The following is an 18,114-nucleotide window of genomic DNA, read 5'->3' as shown; positions in this document are numbered from 1 at the left end:
TCATTAAGGCATTACGGAGATGGGTATTCTATTAAGTAACTAAGAACTTGCTCTCACGTCCATCTGCCAAGCTTTGTATTATTACCTATTTCTTCCTGATTATGGAACTGCTATTAGGCTACTACAAAAATTCAAGAAATTTTGGGTGTTCCTGTAATGGCGCAGCAGAAACGAATTCGACTAGGAGGTTGCAGGTTCGATCCCTGACCTTGCTCAGTGGGTTAAGAATACGGCATTGCCGTGAGCTGTGGTGTAAGTCACAGACATGGCTCGCTCAGATCTGGCATTGCTGTGGCTGTGGTGTAGACCGGCAGCAACAGCTCTGATTAGACCCCTAGCCTGGGAACCTCCACATGCCACAGGTGGGACCCTAAAAAGACAAAAGGCCAAAAAAAAAAAAAAAAAATTCAAGAAATTTTGAAGAGTATCAAGAATTGTGTTTCAGCAATAAATATAATTAAGAATATTCAAGAGTTTCCACTGTGGTCCAATGGGATTGGTGGCATCTCTGGAGCGCTGGGATGCAGGTTAAGGACCAGTGTTGCCACAGCTACAGTGCAGGTTGCAACTCTGGCTTGGATCTGATCCCTTGCCTGGGAACTCCATATGCCATGGGGTGGCCAAAAAAGAAAAAAATAATAATATTCAAACGTTTCCCTGAATACAACATATATGCTGAAGATATTATTTGATGATTCTATTTCAGTTACATAATATCATAAAACTTCACAAACTGAATTTTCAAGGCCATCATTTGTCTTCACAACATTTAATTAAACAGTCATTTATTCCTAGGCATGCAGGACGCTTATAACCTCTCACTTATAATGTGGCCATAAGTATTCCTGTGGAGGAATCTGCTGAGTCATAAAAATAACTGTTGTCTAAATAGCCTCCCAAAAGATTATATATTACTTATACTCCCACTTAAGACTTATAAATGCCTGTTTCCCTTAACCCTAGCAGAGGTGATCATATTTTAATCTTTGTCAATCTGATAAGTAATATGAGATGCTTGTGTTGATTATTGAGCTTGAAAATGTTTCATATGCTGAATTTTTTAGAATGTGAATTATCTATGAAAGCAGACCCCAAAGAACACTCCAACCAAATGCTCTTTCCTTATTTAAAAAGGCTCTTTCTCTATTAAGGAGATTAATTTGTCTTACATGCTGCAATTTTCACTCCACTCTATCTTTCCTTTCCTAATTGATACCCAAAAATTTTTTTTAATTTTTTTCTAAAATTTTGCTTTCTTAAAAAAACAACCTGATAAACATAAGGTGCAGAACTAAGGTCAGAGACTCTCCTGACGTGAGATAAAAAACCGTTTATAGCATCTGCCCTTTGTTCGATTTTCAGATTTACTAATCATCTCCCTTGCATGCAAGACTTCTTGTCAGGTCACAAAATTTACTGGAAAATTCTCACGTGTCAGACACTGTACGAAGTGCTGAAAAAACAGAGATGAAGCCAATGGCCTTAACGCTCTAACAATCATCAATGTCATGAGAGAGACCATTTGAGCTGTCAGTGCCATCTCAGAGACTCAACGCCTAGGCAAATTTTTCCTCCCTGATGTTAAGCTACTAGGCAAACTTTAATAAGACAAGCTTTATTGGAGTTCCCGTCATGGCGCAATGGTTAACAAATCCGACTAGGAACCATGAGGTTGTGGGTTCCATCCCTGGCCTTGCTCAGTGGGTTAAGGATCCGGTGTTGCCATGAGCTGTGGGGTAGGTCGCAGATGCGGCTTGGATCCAGCGTAGCTGTGGCTGTACCATAGGCTGGCAGCTACAGCTCTGATTAGACCCGTAGCCTGGGAATCTCCACATGCCGCGGGAACGGCCCTAGAAAAAGGCAAAAAGACAATAAAATAAAATAAAGTAAAGACAAGCTTTATTTATTTACTTTTTTTGGCCACGCCCATGGCACATGGACGTTCCCAGGCCAGGGATCGAACCTGTGCCACAGCAGTGACCACACCAGATACTTAACCACTAGGCCACTGGGGAACTCCAGAAGACACGCTGTAAAAGTCTTTCTCCACGTAGATGCTGAAAGGAAGCCCAGTGGGAAACCTTCAGGGACGACCACCCGTATCAAACACACCAATGACCTTGACACCGACTGGCCAAGTGAAGCCTCAGGACACCTTCCTCACCCTCAAGAAGCTGTGTTCCCAGGGAGTTCTGACCACAGCCCTCAGGGAAGTGACCTCAAGAAATTCCTCAGGCATGGGCAGCAATGTTGGAACCTTGTGTAAGACCCCCTGGTCCCTAATGAGGGCTCACACTGCAGCTGACTCAGGGCTGCATATTTATATGCTCAGAGGTCTGTCCCACCAGGAGGTACATTTGGTTCTGCTCAAGTGAGGATGTGACTTGGCGCCAAGATTCTCTCCCAGGACTCTGACATGGAAACGGGGACAATACTGGTAGGTACTGAAGATATTATTTGATGATTCTCTTTCAATTACACAAAATCATAAAACTTCAAGGAAAAAAAAAAAAAAAAGGAGTTCCTGTCGTGGCGCAGTGGTTAACGAATCCGACTAGGAACCATGAGGTTGCGGGTTCGGTCCCTGCCCTTGCTCAGTGGGTTAACAATCCGGCGTTGCCGTGAGCTGTGGTGTAGGTTGCAGACACGGCTCGGATCCTGCGTTGCTGTGGCTCTGGCGTAGGCCGGTGGCTACAGCTCCGATTCGACCCCTAGCCTGGGAACCTCCATATGCTTCGGGAGCGGCCCAAGAAATAGCAAAAAGACAAAAAAAAAAAAAAAAACCTTCAAGGGACGTGAAATTAAAAGAAGGGACTTGGAGTCCCCTTCGTGGCTCAGCGGTAATGAACCCAACTAGGAACCATGAGGATGCGGGTTCGATCCCTGGCCTCGCTCAGTGGGTTAAGGATCCAGCATTGGTGTGAGCTGTGGTGTACATCGCAGACACAGCTCAGATCCTGTGTTGCTGTGGCTCTGGCCTAGGCTGGCGGCTACAGCACTGATGCCCCCTAGCCTGGGGACTTCTACATGCTGTGAGTGTGGCCCTAAAAAGACGAAACAAAAAACACCAACAAAAAAGAACACGGAAAAATAAAAAATAAAAGAAGGAACTAAAGTAGGAAGAACCACAAGAGAGTAAAGGAAGCATGTGAATGGTGGTGGCTTAAAGCACGAAGTAAAGACCCTGCTGCTTTCAGGGGAGGTAACTTACGCTGCACATTCCCAGCACTTTTCACATTCCGACATTCCTCTCCAGCCTGCTAGTGCCCGGGACCTCAGCAAAACCCTCCCTCGGCCCTCCAGGATCCAAGGTAACCTGTACAATTCTGTCCCTTCAACCATAAAGCACCTGAGAGATCAGATGTGTCTGGGTGTGCTCTGCCTGAGACTCAGGCCCGGGGACACAGCTCACTACTCAACCATCAAAATAACTTTTTTCTCTCCACGCAGCAGCACAAAATCCAGAACAGACCATTCGTGCCCTTGGCTGGTGCCTCTGAGGATAGGTTAGACCCGTGTAACACAACCATATTTTCGTGACTGCACCTACCCCTGACCCAGGAGTTTTTTTATATTTTTCCTCCTCATTGTCCCCCCTGAAAATTTAATACCATAGCTCTATTGTATATCTATTTATGGACTGCAGGTGTATCTGTCCTTTGTCATAAAGATTTTTTTGACCTCCCAAGAGCCAATATTTGCCCCCTGGATATATATAATCCCATTGAGAAAAGAGTTATACAATAAAAAGATATACAAACAGCCCTTAGAAAAAGGAATGTTCCCATTTGTAGAGAAAAAAACCACTTTTACCATCTTCAGGAAATCTTTCATGGAAGGTTCATGGAAGCTGGAAATCTACATAAGTCTCAATTCACCTTTAAAGTTCATTGTAAGATGGCAGGTTATGGAATTAAAAGTTATCCAAAGTTTTGCACACTTCAAATTTTCTATAGTGATTTCTTGAATTTTCTTCAACAGTGTTTCCTTGATGGAAGAGGAGGGTCAGCGTGTACGAGTGTGTCAGTATGTGTGTGCATAAAGTAAAAACAGGCTAGGTGACCTGACCCCCACCCCCAAAAAAACCCTAAAACTCTTGTGGTTCTTCTATGCAATTATTCTTTCCCCATCTTGTATTCTATCGTATATTTGTTTTTTATTTGTATGGGTAGGTAGGAGAGGAGTGTGTGTGTGTTTAGTTCCAGAATGAAGACGTAATGAAACGAACGGGAAGAGACATACACAATTGTGGGGTAACTGAAATATTCCCTAAGACATTATGTTGGAGAACTCATCTCTGTTCTCAAGAATAACTGAAATGCAACCAGGGAAGATAAGCCAGAGGAATACAGGAGCTGAATGGCTGGCACTGCCAGATTTTTATAGTCCAGTTCATCTCAGCCTTGCTGATTGCAAATCCTCTACAGCACGATGTCATTAGACCTTTCTGCCAAGGAAATTTCTCATTTGCAAAGATGCCTTCACATTTTCTGCTCTAATTGTTGTACCTATTTCACACAACTTTGCTCTAAACCTTTCAGAGATAATGGGCTATTTGAAGTAAAACAAAAACGGGATAAAACATCTCAAGAATTTGGACTGTCACAGCATCCACCATTCTTCCCCAAGGCCCAACTCCATTTAACAGGAAAAAGAAAGGTGGCAGGGCCTTATGAGTAACAGCAGATAAATCACAATGTGTTCAACAAATATTGACCAGCTTCTACTTTATACCAGGCACTGTTCTAAGCATTTGTGAGATATCAAGAACCTATTAACAGAACAAATGAAGATTCCTGCTTTTAAAGGGGGACAGTGGGAGAAGAGTGTGGAAGGGTCTGACAAGAAACAATTAATAATAATAATAATAAATGATGTATCGTGTTTGAAGGTAATTAGTGTCATGGAAAGAGGAGGGTCGAGGGGGTGGAGAGAACCGGTGGTGCAGTTTGGGGATAGGCTGCATTTTCAGTCGGGTGTGGTCAGGGGACCTGTAAGCAGACCTCAAGGAAGTCGGAGGTTGGCCTTGGAGACGTGCAGGGGCAAGGCCTCAAAAGGCGCATCTGGGCGGTTCTGAGGAACAACCAGGAAACCAGGGTGGCCAGAGAGGAATGTGCAACGTAGGAGATGAGAGCAGAGATGTAATGGCTGGGGCGCCTTGTGGTCCATGGTGAGGACCCTGGCTTTTATCTGAGGGCGATGAGAGCTACCATGCGTTTGAGGGAAGAGAAGAACATGATCTGACTTGTGATTGAAAAGGATCACACTGGCTGCCAGGCTGAGAACACAGTGTATTGTGGCCAAGAGAGGAAGCAGAGAGGCCAGCTAAAAGGGACCAGAGTTTGGCACCACGAGGAAGTCTTCTGGCAGAAGCTACCAGGGCAGCCCATGGGGTGGCACCATTCATGGCACAGTGAACCAAGGCCAGATCTGCAATCTGTGAGCTTAGCATCCTGCAGCCTGGCTGCAGCTCCTCTCAGTCAACTCCTACCCTAGGGCCCGTGATGCCTTTTCCTTCAGGTTGTCAACAACATGACAACCAAGATGGGCTGGTTTTCATACCCATTCTTGTGAAGGGACCCTACTTTACTTAGCTCTGATTCTCCACTGCCCCCCACCCCCACCCCTATGCACAGCAGGATAACACGGAAACATCTCAGCCTCACATTTAAGGCTCTCCAGAAAGGGCTTCTCGCAACCCTTGTCACCTTCCATCCCAAGACTAATTCCAGAACAGGAAATCTCTGCTTCAACCTTTTGCCCAAATGCCTTGCCCTTTCTCAATGCTAATCTTTTCCGTGTGCCCCTCCCCCTCACCCCCCACAGCTTTAAAAAAAAAAAAAATCCTATTCATCCAAGGCTGTATCCCAGTGCCACCTTTTCAGACTCTACCACCCAGGTGATGGCTCCACCCTGCCCTACTGGGAAGGGGAAGCAGAAGCCACTCCCAGGTCTCACACTCAGGGGAGCACAAGCCTGGACACAGGCCCCCAGGTCACGCGACTCTGACTCACAGCCCCACGGCTCACCCGCATGGCAACTCCCCCCTCCCCCGCCCCCCCCCCGAGTAAAGATCGGGGCCAAAGGCATTTCAAACTTCTCAGAGTCCCTTTTCACAGTCTCAGCAGAGTCCCATGGTGGGTCTTTATCGAGGACCTGCTCTCGCGAGATTATGAGCGAGGTCGTGACTGGGGCTGTCTTACCGCCGCCTCTGCGCGTTTTCGAGGGGCCAGAGGAGTGGGGAAGGATGCTGGGGACCAAGCCGACCGTGACTGCCCAGGGCAGGAAGGGGAAGGAAAAGAGCTCTGGGTGTTCGAAGAGTCAAAGAGGAGGCGGGAAGTGAAAGCCGGAGTGAACTTCTGGAGCCGAGGACTCCACTCAAATGTCCTAAGGGACTGGTCGGGGTTAGGGCTGCCAGAAGGATGAGGAGAGACATTCCAAGCTGAGGGAACAGTGTGTTCAGAGGCATACGGTTCGGCAGAGAACACCAGGCACTCACTTCGCCTGAACGTAGGAGGCATGGGGGGAGGGGGAGGAAAGGTCTGCACTGGACTGGAGTCCTATTTATTGATGCCAGTCACAAGGCGTCCAGTCGGGAAGGACAAGCAACACTCTATAAGACAGGACGCACATCCTCTCAAAGGGATGAGAAGCTCTAGAAAACTAACACTGTGACACGCTCTATTTCACACCACTCACAGGAACTGTATTGTTTCCAATTTTTTCACAAAGGAAATATGAGAAGAAGAAAAAAAGTATCTTCCCCAGTCTCTCCCATTATATTCCATCTAACAAGGCTTTTCAAGGTTTAGGAAGCAACTGAAACACACATACAGGAGTTCCCATCGTGGCTCAGTGGAAACGAATCTGACTAGCATCCATGAGGACGCAGGTTTGATCCCTGGCTTAGCTCAGTGGGTTAAGGATCCGGCATAGCCGTGAGCTGTGGGGTAGGTCGCAGATGAGGCTCGAATCTGACATTGCTTTGGTTGTGGTATAGGCAGGCAGCTACAGCTCTGATTAGACCTCTAGCCTGCGAACCTTCATATGCTGCAGGCGCGGCCCTTAAAAAAAAAAGACAAAACACCCCCCCCCCAAAAAAAAAACTCTTACATACAGGATACAGGTTCAGTGCTAACTGGTTGGGGAAGCAGCAAAAGAATGTGAATGGTTTCCTCATATCTTTACAAACAAGACATGAATGAGGCAAGAAGCACACACAACAAGAGAGAGAGTGAACTTTGCATAAGTATAGGAGGTGAGACCATTTTAAAACACATACTAATCACACCACACACACTACTATATAAATATGTGATTATGCCATCAAAAGTTTGTAACTGAAAAACCCACCCAAGGCCTTAAAAAATAAAAGATAAAAAATCTCAAATACAAGGTACTCTAAATGTCATATTCATCTTGCTATATTTCTTCCTTTTCAGGGGGTGAGAGGAATATAATCTTTTTTTAATTTCTTTTTCTTTTTTTTTTTTTGGCTATGTCCACAGCATGCGGAAGTTCCCTAGCCAGGGATCAAACCCCAGCCACAGCAGTGACAATGCCAGATCCCTTAACCCACTAGGCCACCAGGGAACTCCCAAGGAATACACTTTTAAGTTTACGTAGTAAAGAAAAATGCTCAAGGCTGTACAGCCCTTTGGTTCCAAAGCTTTCTTGATGGAATCCATGCATCTTAAATAGGTTTCTGCCACACAGATTCCATACTATTTTTAAAATGGAATGGCCTGGTTGAAAGTCAAAATAGGAACAAAGTAGTATTCAGGAGGAAAGTTTTAAAAGTACCTAAAATATATACAGTGCCCGTTGGGTACTATAACAATAACAATGAAACTGCTTTTATCTTACAGCCTCCTTTATGCTTGAGGCCAGATTTTTGGCCCTTTGCATGGTACTCTGAGGTTTTATGCCATTATTACTGAATCTTTTATTCGCTCCATGTCCACCTCACTGCTTAGAAACCCTAATGCTCTCTAAAAGCACTCCAAACACAGGACATTAAGTCCCACAGCATTTTATTTTCAGATTTAAATCACTATTTGATACCTGTTTTAATGTAATTCACAGGTGGGTGCTGAAAAGAAAATTGGCATTCCAGGGGGGTGGCAGCTTATAAACTCAGGAATTGAAGCCAGATACAAAGTCACCCATTCTCCCTCAAATGATTAACAATCCCATAATGGTAAAATGTCTGACAATATTTTATACTGTTGTGAAAGATACACAACTCTCTAGTGGACTCAGAGGTGCCTCCATCAATCACCACCCATCTTGTCACGTGTTTCAAAAGAGAGAAGTACAGAGAAAAATGTTTCTCTTCAATGCTGGGAACAGAAGACCTGTTTTCTTCCTGCGAATTCTACAAGACAATGGGTACAGGGAATTTACATTTCAACGAATGACATTTTTTCTAAGCAGCAAGCTCAGGTTTGAGGTTCAAGTAGAATTGCAAGACCCTCACAGTAGGCTGCCAACAGAGCTGCCTTCACAGGATATGAGGAGTTAGAAATGTCCTTGAAGTCTGGTTAACCAAGGTTCAATTTAGAGTGACTCATCTTGAAGGTGGGTGGGGCGAGTGTGTGCAGTGGAGTATGTGTGTGGATGGGGATGATAAGAGCTGTGAGATATAGGACTCAGAAGAAATAATCTTGGAGTTCCCGTTGTGGTATCTGACTAGGAACTATGAGGTTGCAGGTTCAATCCCTGGCATTGCTCAGTGGGTTAAGGATGCAGCATTGCCGTGAGCTGTGGTGTGGGTCGCAGACGCTGCTCGGATCCCGTGTTGCTGTGGCTCTGGCGTAGGCTGGCAGCTACAGTTCTGATTAGACCCCTACCCTGGGAACCTCCATATGCCGTGGGAGTGGCCCTAGAAAAGACACACACACACAAAAAAAAAAAAAAAAAAAAAAAAAAGAAAGAAAGAAATAATCTTCCTGGAAACAACAGCTTAATTCAATCTCTAAGGGGTCCAATCAGATTTCTTCAAGGTACAGTATTATTTTCAAATACTGTATGTAGAAGAGGCTAGAGGGAAAGGTGAAAGGGAAAAAGACATCTTAACTGGCAAGAGATGTTTTCCTTCTACAAGTTACTTCTTGACCCGGGAAGTGGCAGGTCTAGTAGAGTGAGGTCTAGTAGACAATACTGTGTGGTTTAAACCAGGAAACATGGAAGCAGATGCCACTCCTGGCAAGGACTGTGTGTGGTATTTGAAAGGAAGGGGCCTTTCTGCTCCCATGTGGCCTTTTTCTCCAGAACAGTTTATCCAGGGGTCAGACTGTTCCGATGCAGGTTTCGTGCAAGTCTGCCACTAAGAGGCAAAGACGGAGACTGGATGAAGCTGCATCAGTCAGGTCCCAGCTGGAAAGGAGCTTAGGACACCACGGAAGGGCTAGGAGAGGGAAGTCAGGTCTCACATCTTGGGGTCATTCTTGTCCAGTCATGTGGCCTTGAATGATTACAGAATCTCTTATCATCGACTCCTAACTCAAGCACCAATGACGCCAACGTTATCGGATTGCTATGGGACTGGATGTGACAATGGATGTCAAAACCTAGCTGGGTGCCTGGCCTTGCAAGGATTGTGGTATTTATTGGTTCCTGTCTGTCCTTCACACACACACACACACACACACACACACACTAGGAGAATCTGAAGCAGAGACTTTTGCCTCTGGCTCCAAAACTAACAGATGGCTAATCTTCCTAATATAGGCGGATGGATTAGCCTGGCATTACTGGGACAGCACAAAACTGCAACTCCTCTTCCTCTGAGGCAACATGGACCTTATACCTTCACGCCTCTCTTAATGAGGCAGAACCTCAGCCAACTGTTCCCCAAAGTGACTTTTATACAGTGAAGATGGATGCCAGAAAGATGAATTACTAGAATCTGTTTCGGTCCCCTTTCCTTAGACTGGAATGTTTTCAGACCAGCAAAATTTTCTTTCAGAAAGCTGACCTTTTAGTTTACTGTTACTCAGAACCAGAGACTGATTTGTAGGGCAGTTATTAAGTTAGATCCTCCCTTACAACTTTAGAATAATCTTAAGAGATAGGGGAGCCTTTAGATTCCCCACTCCCACCCTGCTCCACAGTTATCAGTCATTAATTCTTAAAAAGACAATACTCAGTCTATAAAAAAGTAAAGATTTGATCATAGCTGTGATTAAGAGACACAAGCAACCCATATCGTGGACAGTTTGATACTGGAGTGTAAACCAATTACTCACTAACAAGAATTTCTCCTTCCTTTCACCTGAGATTTATAATAATTTAAATGGGATTAGGAATGGACATGCATTAGACACCAAGTCCCTGAGGTCACCGTGTAGACACTGCTGGAACAGTTTTTATATCCACCATTGCTTCCAGCCCTCACCCTGGCCCCTTGACAGAGGTGTTATCCCCCGTCTCAGGAAACTGGTAAGAGGTTTGGTCACCATTCAAGGCCACGCGGTAGAAAAGGGTGACCCCAGATGTGAGGCCAGGCTCCTGCTCCCCTTGTAACTCCACTGAGCCCTGGATTCCTCATACAGCTTCCTCCCCTCTTGCTACAGCCGTCGCAAGACGGCTCCATCATTTTGAACTGTGAGAGCACTAGACACGTTCCATGCGTCTGAGTGTTTGAACATGTTTTCTAAGCCACTGCTGCAGTTCAGCTTCGGGTTTTCTGTTCCTGTGGAAGTGGCCCTATACCGCCTCCTCGACAGAGTCGACAGACTCACCCAGTGACTGGCAAATGCGCCCCACCCCATCCCAACCCAGCCATTTCCCATTCCCAGGCCTCACACACAAGGAATAATCCTGAACTTTCTGAGAGCTGCAAGTCAATACATTTCATTCCTGAAAAGAAGGGAACTAAGAACGAAGATTCTTGTGACCATATCCTTCTTCCTGGCATGGCAGCTGCCGCCTATTTGTCTCCCTCTTATAGGGTACTTGTGATGGCACTTAGGGCCGACCCAAATAATCCAGGAAAATCTATCTCAACATCCTTAATTTAATCACATCAGTCAAAAACCCTTTTGCTGCATAGCATACCATGTATAGGTTCCAGGAATCAGGACCTGATAGTTGTGGGAGCCATTATTCAGCCTACTTTGCACCCAAACTGATCAATGATTTAGAATGCTCTTCAAAAAAAAAACGTTTAACAGTTAAAAGTAAAATTCACCCAAAAGATAGTGTGAGTTAAGACCTGGTTGTAAACTAGTCTCATATCTAGCACACAAATTCTCATCTCTAGCATACACATTCTCTTTATTTTCTGAACATCTCTAGGAAGGCACATTTTATGTTTCCTTCACAGATCAGTAACCAGGTAAATGTTGAAGACTCAGGGAGAGCATGGGACACTCTACATCTGTACATCTAGCTGACAAGTGTTCGCTGACATCTTTGACTGAAACATGAGAAGGCTGGATTGGTAATACTTTAACAGGGAACAAAGTCAGGCACATAAACCCTGTTGGGGATCTATATGACCTCTCTTTTATTATTTCTGACACTACAGAAGGGAGAAATCCCACCCTCTACGCTAAAACTCCACTGTACAGAAGGGGCATCCGCTTGCCCGGTGGCCAGAGCTATGTGGCGCCACGGATTCCAGCGTGGAGGGTGGGGTCGAGCGTGGGGGTGGAGTCAAGCATGGAGGGTGGGGTCGAGCGTGGGGGTGGAGTCAAGCGTGGAGGGTGGGGTCGAGCGTGGGGGTGGAGTCAAGCGTGGGGTGGAGTCAAGGGTGGAGAAGTCGGAAGTGGAAAACTGACTCGTGATGGGGTCTAGCAATTCTAATCCTTCCACAGCCCGTTTACATCATTAACACCACGGGATTCACAGTGCCTTGAACCATGGGGTTAGGCATGGAGTACGCGCTCAGTTAAGATAAAAGGCACATTTTATGCTTCCTTCACAGATCACTAACCAAAGAATGTTGAAAACCTGGGGAGAGCATAACACACTCTTTATGTCTGTACATCCAGCTGATGATGGTTCAGTTGACGCATCTTGACTGAAATATGAGAAGGCTGGTTGGTCATACTTTAACAGAGAACAAAGTCAGGCATCTAAACCAATGTTAGGGAGCTCCACGACCTCTCTTTTGTTGGAAGCACATAAACTAACTGAAGAACAACTTCAATTACCTCACAGGGTTCTCTGAGGACTGAATGAACCATAAAGCTCTTTACAACTAGCAGTTATGACATCCGAGTGACCCCGGCCTGCCCCGTTTTTCCATTATAAGGAAGCCAGCTGTGAGGGTGACTGGAACGAGGAAAGCCAGTTGGTTAACAAGTATCTCACTGGTTTGTCTCTTTTTCAGTTATATGAAGGTGCTTACACTTACCAATCATTAACATAATATTTTTTTTTTCTTTTTAGGACCGCACCTACATAGCGAAGTTCCCAGGCTACGGGTCCAATCGGGGCTACAGCTGCCGGCCTACACCACAGCCACACGGGATCCGAGCCGCATCCGCAACCTTCACCACAGCTTTCAGCAACCCTGGATCTTTAACCCACTGACTGGAGCCAGGGATCAAACCCGCTTCCTCGTGGATACTACTCAGCTTCCTTAGTGCTGAGCCACCATGGGAACTCCTCCGATATTAACTTTTAAACTATAAGTACTAGTAAGATTTCAAACACACACTGTAGTTGATGAAAGCACGCTGTTCTGTTGGTCTTCAGACTAGTTTAGGTCTCCTTTTACAAGCTAATTTAGCCCCTTCAACATTTCTTCATTGAATTAATCTGGTCAGTTGTTTACAGTGAGATCCTGAGGGTGGGCTGAGTGTGCTGTGCACAGCAGAACATCCAGCATCTGCCCTGGTGCCTAGTGGCACAGGGCAGTCAGGCAGAGCTAAATGTCTTCCTAATATCTATTTTGTCCTCTTGTTCAGTAACAATACTGGATTTTTTAGATGAACATGATGTTATTCAGAATAAAGACTACATTTTCCAGTCAAGAGAACTGTTAGGTTTTCACAGGAACATACTACATATAATCACATAATTTCATTACTATGAAAATATCCTCACTGACCAGTCCATTTTAAGTTGCTCCGTTATCTCTTGGCTTTACCTCAACAAAACTCGTAAAAGAGAGGCAATTAGGATTTTCACCTAATTTTCTTTCAACTAGGTTGCAGTCTTAAAGAGAGTCCACTTTAAGAAAAACAGATTATTTCTCCCATTATAGAAAGAGATATCGGAGTTCCTGTCGTGGCTCAGTGGTTAACGAATCCGACGAGGAACCATGAGGTTGCGGGTTTGATCCCTGGCCTTGCTCAGTGGGTTAACGATCCGGGGTTGCCGTGAGCTGTGGTGTAGGTCGCAGACGCGGCTCGGATCCCGAGTTGCTGTGGTTCTGGCGTAGGCTGGCAGCTACAGCTCCGATTGGACCCCTAGCCTGGGAACCTCCCTTCTTGCTGCGGGAGCGGCCCAAGAAAATGGCAAAAAGACAAAAAAAAAAAGAAGAGAGATATCCTGCCCACCACATTCTAACCCCACTTCATAGAAAGTGCACCCACATGCCGGTGCCATATGCAGCCAGTGCGTGGAGGGGTGGAGTCAAGCATGGAGGGGGTGGAGTCAAGCGTGGAGAAGTGGCACATGGGAAACGTCCACGAGATAAGAGTCTAGCAATTCTAAACTTTTGACAGCCCTGTTTGCAACATTATCAGGTTCAGATGGAATAAAAATACCACCACTGTACTCAGGGTACCTAGAACCATGGCGTTTGGCATGGAGTAGGCATTCAGTTAAGATAAAAGCTGGTGACTAATTTAAAAAAATTAAACATCTTATATTCTAGATAGTTTCCAGGTTAAATGAATACTAACCTGATAGAAGGTGTGCTTATGACAGGCAAGAGAAGGTAAAACAATGAACAAAAAGCACCAACTCACTTATCACTTACAACCGAATTTATAATGGTGGTTCTGGCAGCAAAAGAGTAAATTGCTTTGGAGGAAGTTTAAATTCAGTCATATTTTATATGCTATTCAAATATATCATCAGCTTCTTTTAAATGGATATCTGTCACTTTTAAGGGTATGATAACATTTGTACTAAGGGAACACCTGTTTTTAAAAAACCACTAAATTGTAATACTCTGTGCTGTCACGATCAGTAATACATCAAAATTACAGATAACTGGCAAGATATTCAATTAGGAAACTTCCACCTAATCATTTGATAGGTGTTCATCAATTCTTAATCAAAGATAATTGAGCCATAGGGACTGAAATTGATGTTTCAGCAGCAGAAATGAGTTTATTTCAACATGAAACAGTATATTGATATAAGCGTGAAATATAACTAACACAAACGAATCTTTTATGCAGGGAGGGAGATAAATTGAGCCGAATTGTAAATTCATGTTTTATTTGACCTGAGTAGAATCTAAGCTGATACAATCCTTGTAGAGGATAATCATGTTGTAACCTCATCAGATTTATTTTAAAAAGATGGTTAAAATCTCCCATGATGAGGTATTCAAGCTATAGATCTTTTGTATTTTTAGTCTTTGTCAACTTTTTCTTATGAAGATGCAGCTGAATACCTTTATTCCAAAACTAATTCTTCCTCCACATTTAAAAGCAATCTATCCTTCAAGCATACTGGTCTTTGCATCAGCATGTGTGTTCTCAACTTCTCCAAAGTTACCATAGCAACTCTTGCTAATTTGGCCTTGGTTGGATTTTTTAGAGGAGAAAAAGGTGAGTCTAAACATTTAGGACCCAATTTTCACAAAGATTAAAACCAGAAAAAAAAAAAAAAAAAAAAAAAGTGCGTATCTTGGGAGATTGACAATATTCCGGCTAGGCTATGAGTCAAAATTAGATTCAAGGTTAAAATGTACTTTAAATATGGCTTTATTTTAAAATGTACTTTAAAAATGTATCTAAAATACAATTGTAGGGAGTTCCTGTCATGGCTCAGTGGTTAACGAATCCGACTAGGAACCATGAGGTTGCGGGTTCGATCCCAGGCCTTGCTCAGCGGGTCAAGGATCCGGCGTTGCCGTGAGCTGTGGTGTAGGTTGTAGACATGGCTCGGATCCCATGTTGCTGTGGCTTTGGTGTAGGCCGGCAGCTACAGCTCCGATTGAACCCCTAGCCTGGGAACCCCCATATGCCACAGGAGCAGCCCTAGAAAAAGCCAAAAATAAATAAATAAAATAAAATAAAAATAAAATAAAATTGTAAAAGATCAGCCTCCCACCCCCCCACAATCCAGACCCTACAGCGAACAGGAGGTGCCTGATAGTGTACATCTGCTGTCTCTATGGAGTCAGGTCCAGGGCTGAGCAGGAGTGCCTGGCCAAGGAGAACCTGGAGGCACGTAGGGCTAAAGAATCTCCAGAGCTGTTCTAACACCCAATTCGGGCTATTTCTCCTATTACCACAAAGACAGCCAACCCCCAACAGGCACTTGTACTACACAGAGAAGTGATTTCTATACGCATCCCAAACTCTAGTACCTCCCCACCTGGCAAGGGCTTTAAGAACTAACCCAGGCAAATGCAAATACTAGGTCGTTTTCACTAAAAGACAAAGTTTGTTTACTCCCTAATGCAATTAAAATGTAGCAAAAGAAGTATTCTTTCCTTACCATATCACAGGGAAGCAGAATCTACCACTAATATAAAAGCATTTCAAAGCTATTATGGACAGGGCTTTGTTGCAAGTGTCTGTGAGACTTAATAAATCTTTACACATCAAAAGGGTTTGAAATAGTCCCAACGAAGTTACTTATGCAGGAAGCATCATCATCTGAAGAACTGGGTCCTGGACTGGGCTCTGAAAATTAGTTTTCTTGCCCCTTTTACCATCAGCAGCCTGCCGTAGCGTGTTAAAGGGAAAGAGGAGATGAACTACAATTCTGAAAAATTAAGAGCACTTTATAAGGCTGATGCATTGAGCCCCTGCTTCACAGGGCAGAGCAGAAGTGAATTCCCTCCACGTTCGGAGCCTTGCCAATGGAGCTGGGAATACTCTGGAAAGAAACGAATGTGCAGAGCTCAGGGGTGGGAAGGAAAGCATCAAGCAGATGGAGAGAGACCAGTTAGCGCTCTAGTCACCACCACCCCTTCCCTCACCTGAGGGACTTCTCAGAGGCCCCTTCACCCTGCCTCTCTCACATCTGTAATGGCAGCTGGACTGGGTTACCTGAGAAACCAAGGACCATGTTGGCACCTGGATGAAGCAACTGCCTTAAGCCTTTAGAGTCCATTGAATTACACGCTCCATTTTGGGTTCTTTGAAGTTTTAGATTGCTCTTTCCCTTGGGCGTAGCTTAAATTTAGGTTGCAAACCAATGAAACATCTGGAGTCCGAGCTGCAAGTCATTTTAACCCGTGCACCTTTGCCAGGAACCTGCTAGAAACCAGACATCCAATGGAGTGACAGGAGAAGTAACTGTGACCAGTGAAGACAGTGTGCCCGCAAAGAACTTGCACTCCTGACACCCCAGAGTAGACAGGCGTCTCCCTTTGCCCATCCTGGGCTCCCCACCGTGGGTCTCCGAGGGGCTAAGGACTAGACTCTTTGCAGTCTTCTCAATACCTCCCTCCCCCTCCTGCTTGGCTGCGATGGGGGTGGGGGTGGTGGTGGAAAGGAAAGGCACTGGGACAAGCATAACAGAACATGATTTTAAGACTGGAGCTTAGGGGAGTTCCTGTTGTGGTGCAGCAGCCATGAACCCAACTAGCATTCATGAGGATGTGGGTTCTATCCCTGGCCTTACTCGGTGGGTCGGGGATCCAGTGTTGCTGTGGCTGGCACCTGCAACTCTGATTCGACTTCCATATGCCATGGGTGCAGTCCTAAAAAGCAAAAAAAAAAGACTGGAGCTTGAGAAGAGAGGTACACAACACATTTATCATTGATCTACGGGGGAGTGGGGGAGCTGAGCTCCATTTAAGAAAAGGTACCACCCTGACACAGTGCTCCAGGAGAAATTATGCAGCCTCTCATAGACACCTGACTTCAAGAAGCCCAGCTGCCCTACTGCCCAAGTCACCTATAAGAGATGGTGACTAACTCCCAGCCCTGCCCAAAGTGGCAGGTCAAAGGCTCAACATTTTTGAGCCACCTTATCTTTCTAGCTGAAGAAGATGTTTCTGATAAAAATGATATTTAAAAACTGGATGTGGAGTTCCCATCGTGGCGCAGTGGTTAACGAATCCGACTAGGAACCATGAGGTTGCAGGGTTTGATCCCTGGCCTCGCTCAGTGGGCTAAGGATCCAGCGTTGCCGTGAGCTGTGGTGTAGGTCACAGACGAGGCTCAGATCTGGCGCTGCTCAGATCTGGCTACTGTAGGCCAGCAGCAACAGGTCCAATTAGACCCCTAGCCTGGGAACCTCCATATGCCACGAGAGCAGCCCAAGAAATGGCAAAAAGACAAAAAAAAAAAAAAAAAAAAGAAAGAAAGAAAGAAAAAACTGGATGTGCTCTGCCAATACTAGTCCGAGTATTTCCTCAATGGATGCTTTACTGCAAAAAGGCACAATTCACCACATGTGTACTTCCAGGTTTAAAAAACAATTTCCTAGTCTTAGGCTATAAAAAGGGGGCCTGTATCTGCTATTGAAAATTCTGTTTACAGAAGGAAGATTCCACTGCCAGGCTGTCCAGATATATTCATCCTGCCCCACATAAACCTACTCCACCTCTATTTATGCGAGACGGGAAGTCAATGTGCAAACAGTGTCAATAAAAAGCAGCTGAAGGCACACATTCTTTGACTAATTAAGTTGGGAGGCCCGATTCACAGCTGTTCCTACTCCTGAAAATGTTTTTGTAATAAACAATGGTGTTGAAGACGTATTTTGCTCCGTGTTTCACCACTTTATAATTTATACCAATAGAGTGCTTGACTCTCAGCCTGCTTTTCCCATTCTGACACTATGATGTAGGTGTGAACTGTATCCTGGAGCCATTTCACAAATAAGGAGGCTGAGAAGTTGAGACTGTGCTTTGCTCAAGGTCATTCCAATGCTATGAGAACTGGACTAGGGAAAAGCAATCCGCTCTGGTTCCTACACTGATGGAGAAGAGCAAAGTCAGCCTGTCACCTCCACACCTGA

The 18,114-nt window shown here is 44.9% G+C and overlaps 1 protein-coding gene across 2 annotated transcripts in view; it reads right to left on the bottom strand.

The window, feature by feature from the left end:
• The window catches only part of IQGAP2 (IQ motif containing GTPase activating protein 2), a 338,812-nt gene that overhangs the window by 245,695 nt on the left and 75,003 nt on the right, over positions 1-18,114 (bottom strand). The window contains exon 1 of one of the 2 annotated variants that reach the window (XM_085013875.1): positions 6,204-8,934. The exons of the other annotated variant lie outside the window; for it this stretch is intronic. Within the exon in view, the coding sequence (XP_084870001.1) occupies positions 6,204-6,469 (266 nt within the window). The 5' untranslated portion in view covers positions 6,470-8,934. Of the gene's footprint in view, positions 1-6,203; positions 8,935-18,114 lie in introns of those variants that run through there. 2 annotated transcript variants of the gene reach the window in all.

The sequence above is a fragment of the Sus scrofa genome, chromosome 2, assembly GCF_054392235.1.
Source record: "Sus scrofa isolate SSC_HxYL_T2T_F1_AM1 chromosome 2, Sscrofa_HxYL_maternal_Yorkshire_Landrace_v2.0, whole genome shotgun sequence".
NCBI lineage: Eukaryota > Metazoa > Chordata > Mammalia > Artiodactyla > Suidae > Sus > Sus scrofa.
The sequence above is the reverse complement of the archived record's forward strand: the minus strand, read 5'-3'. Positions and strand labels throughout refer to the sequence as shown.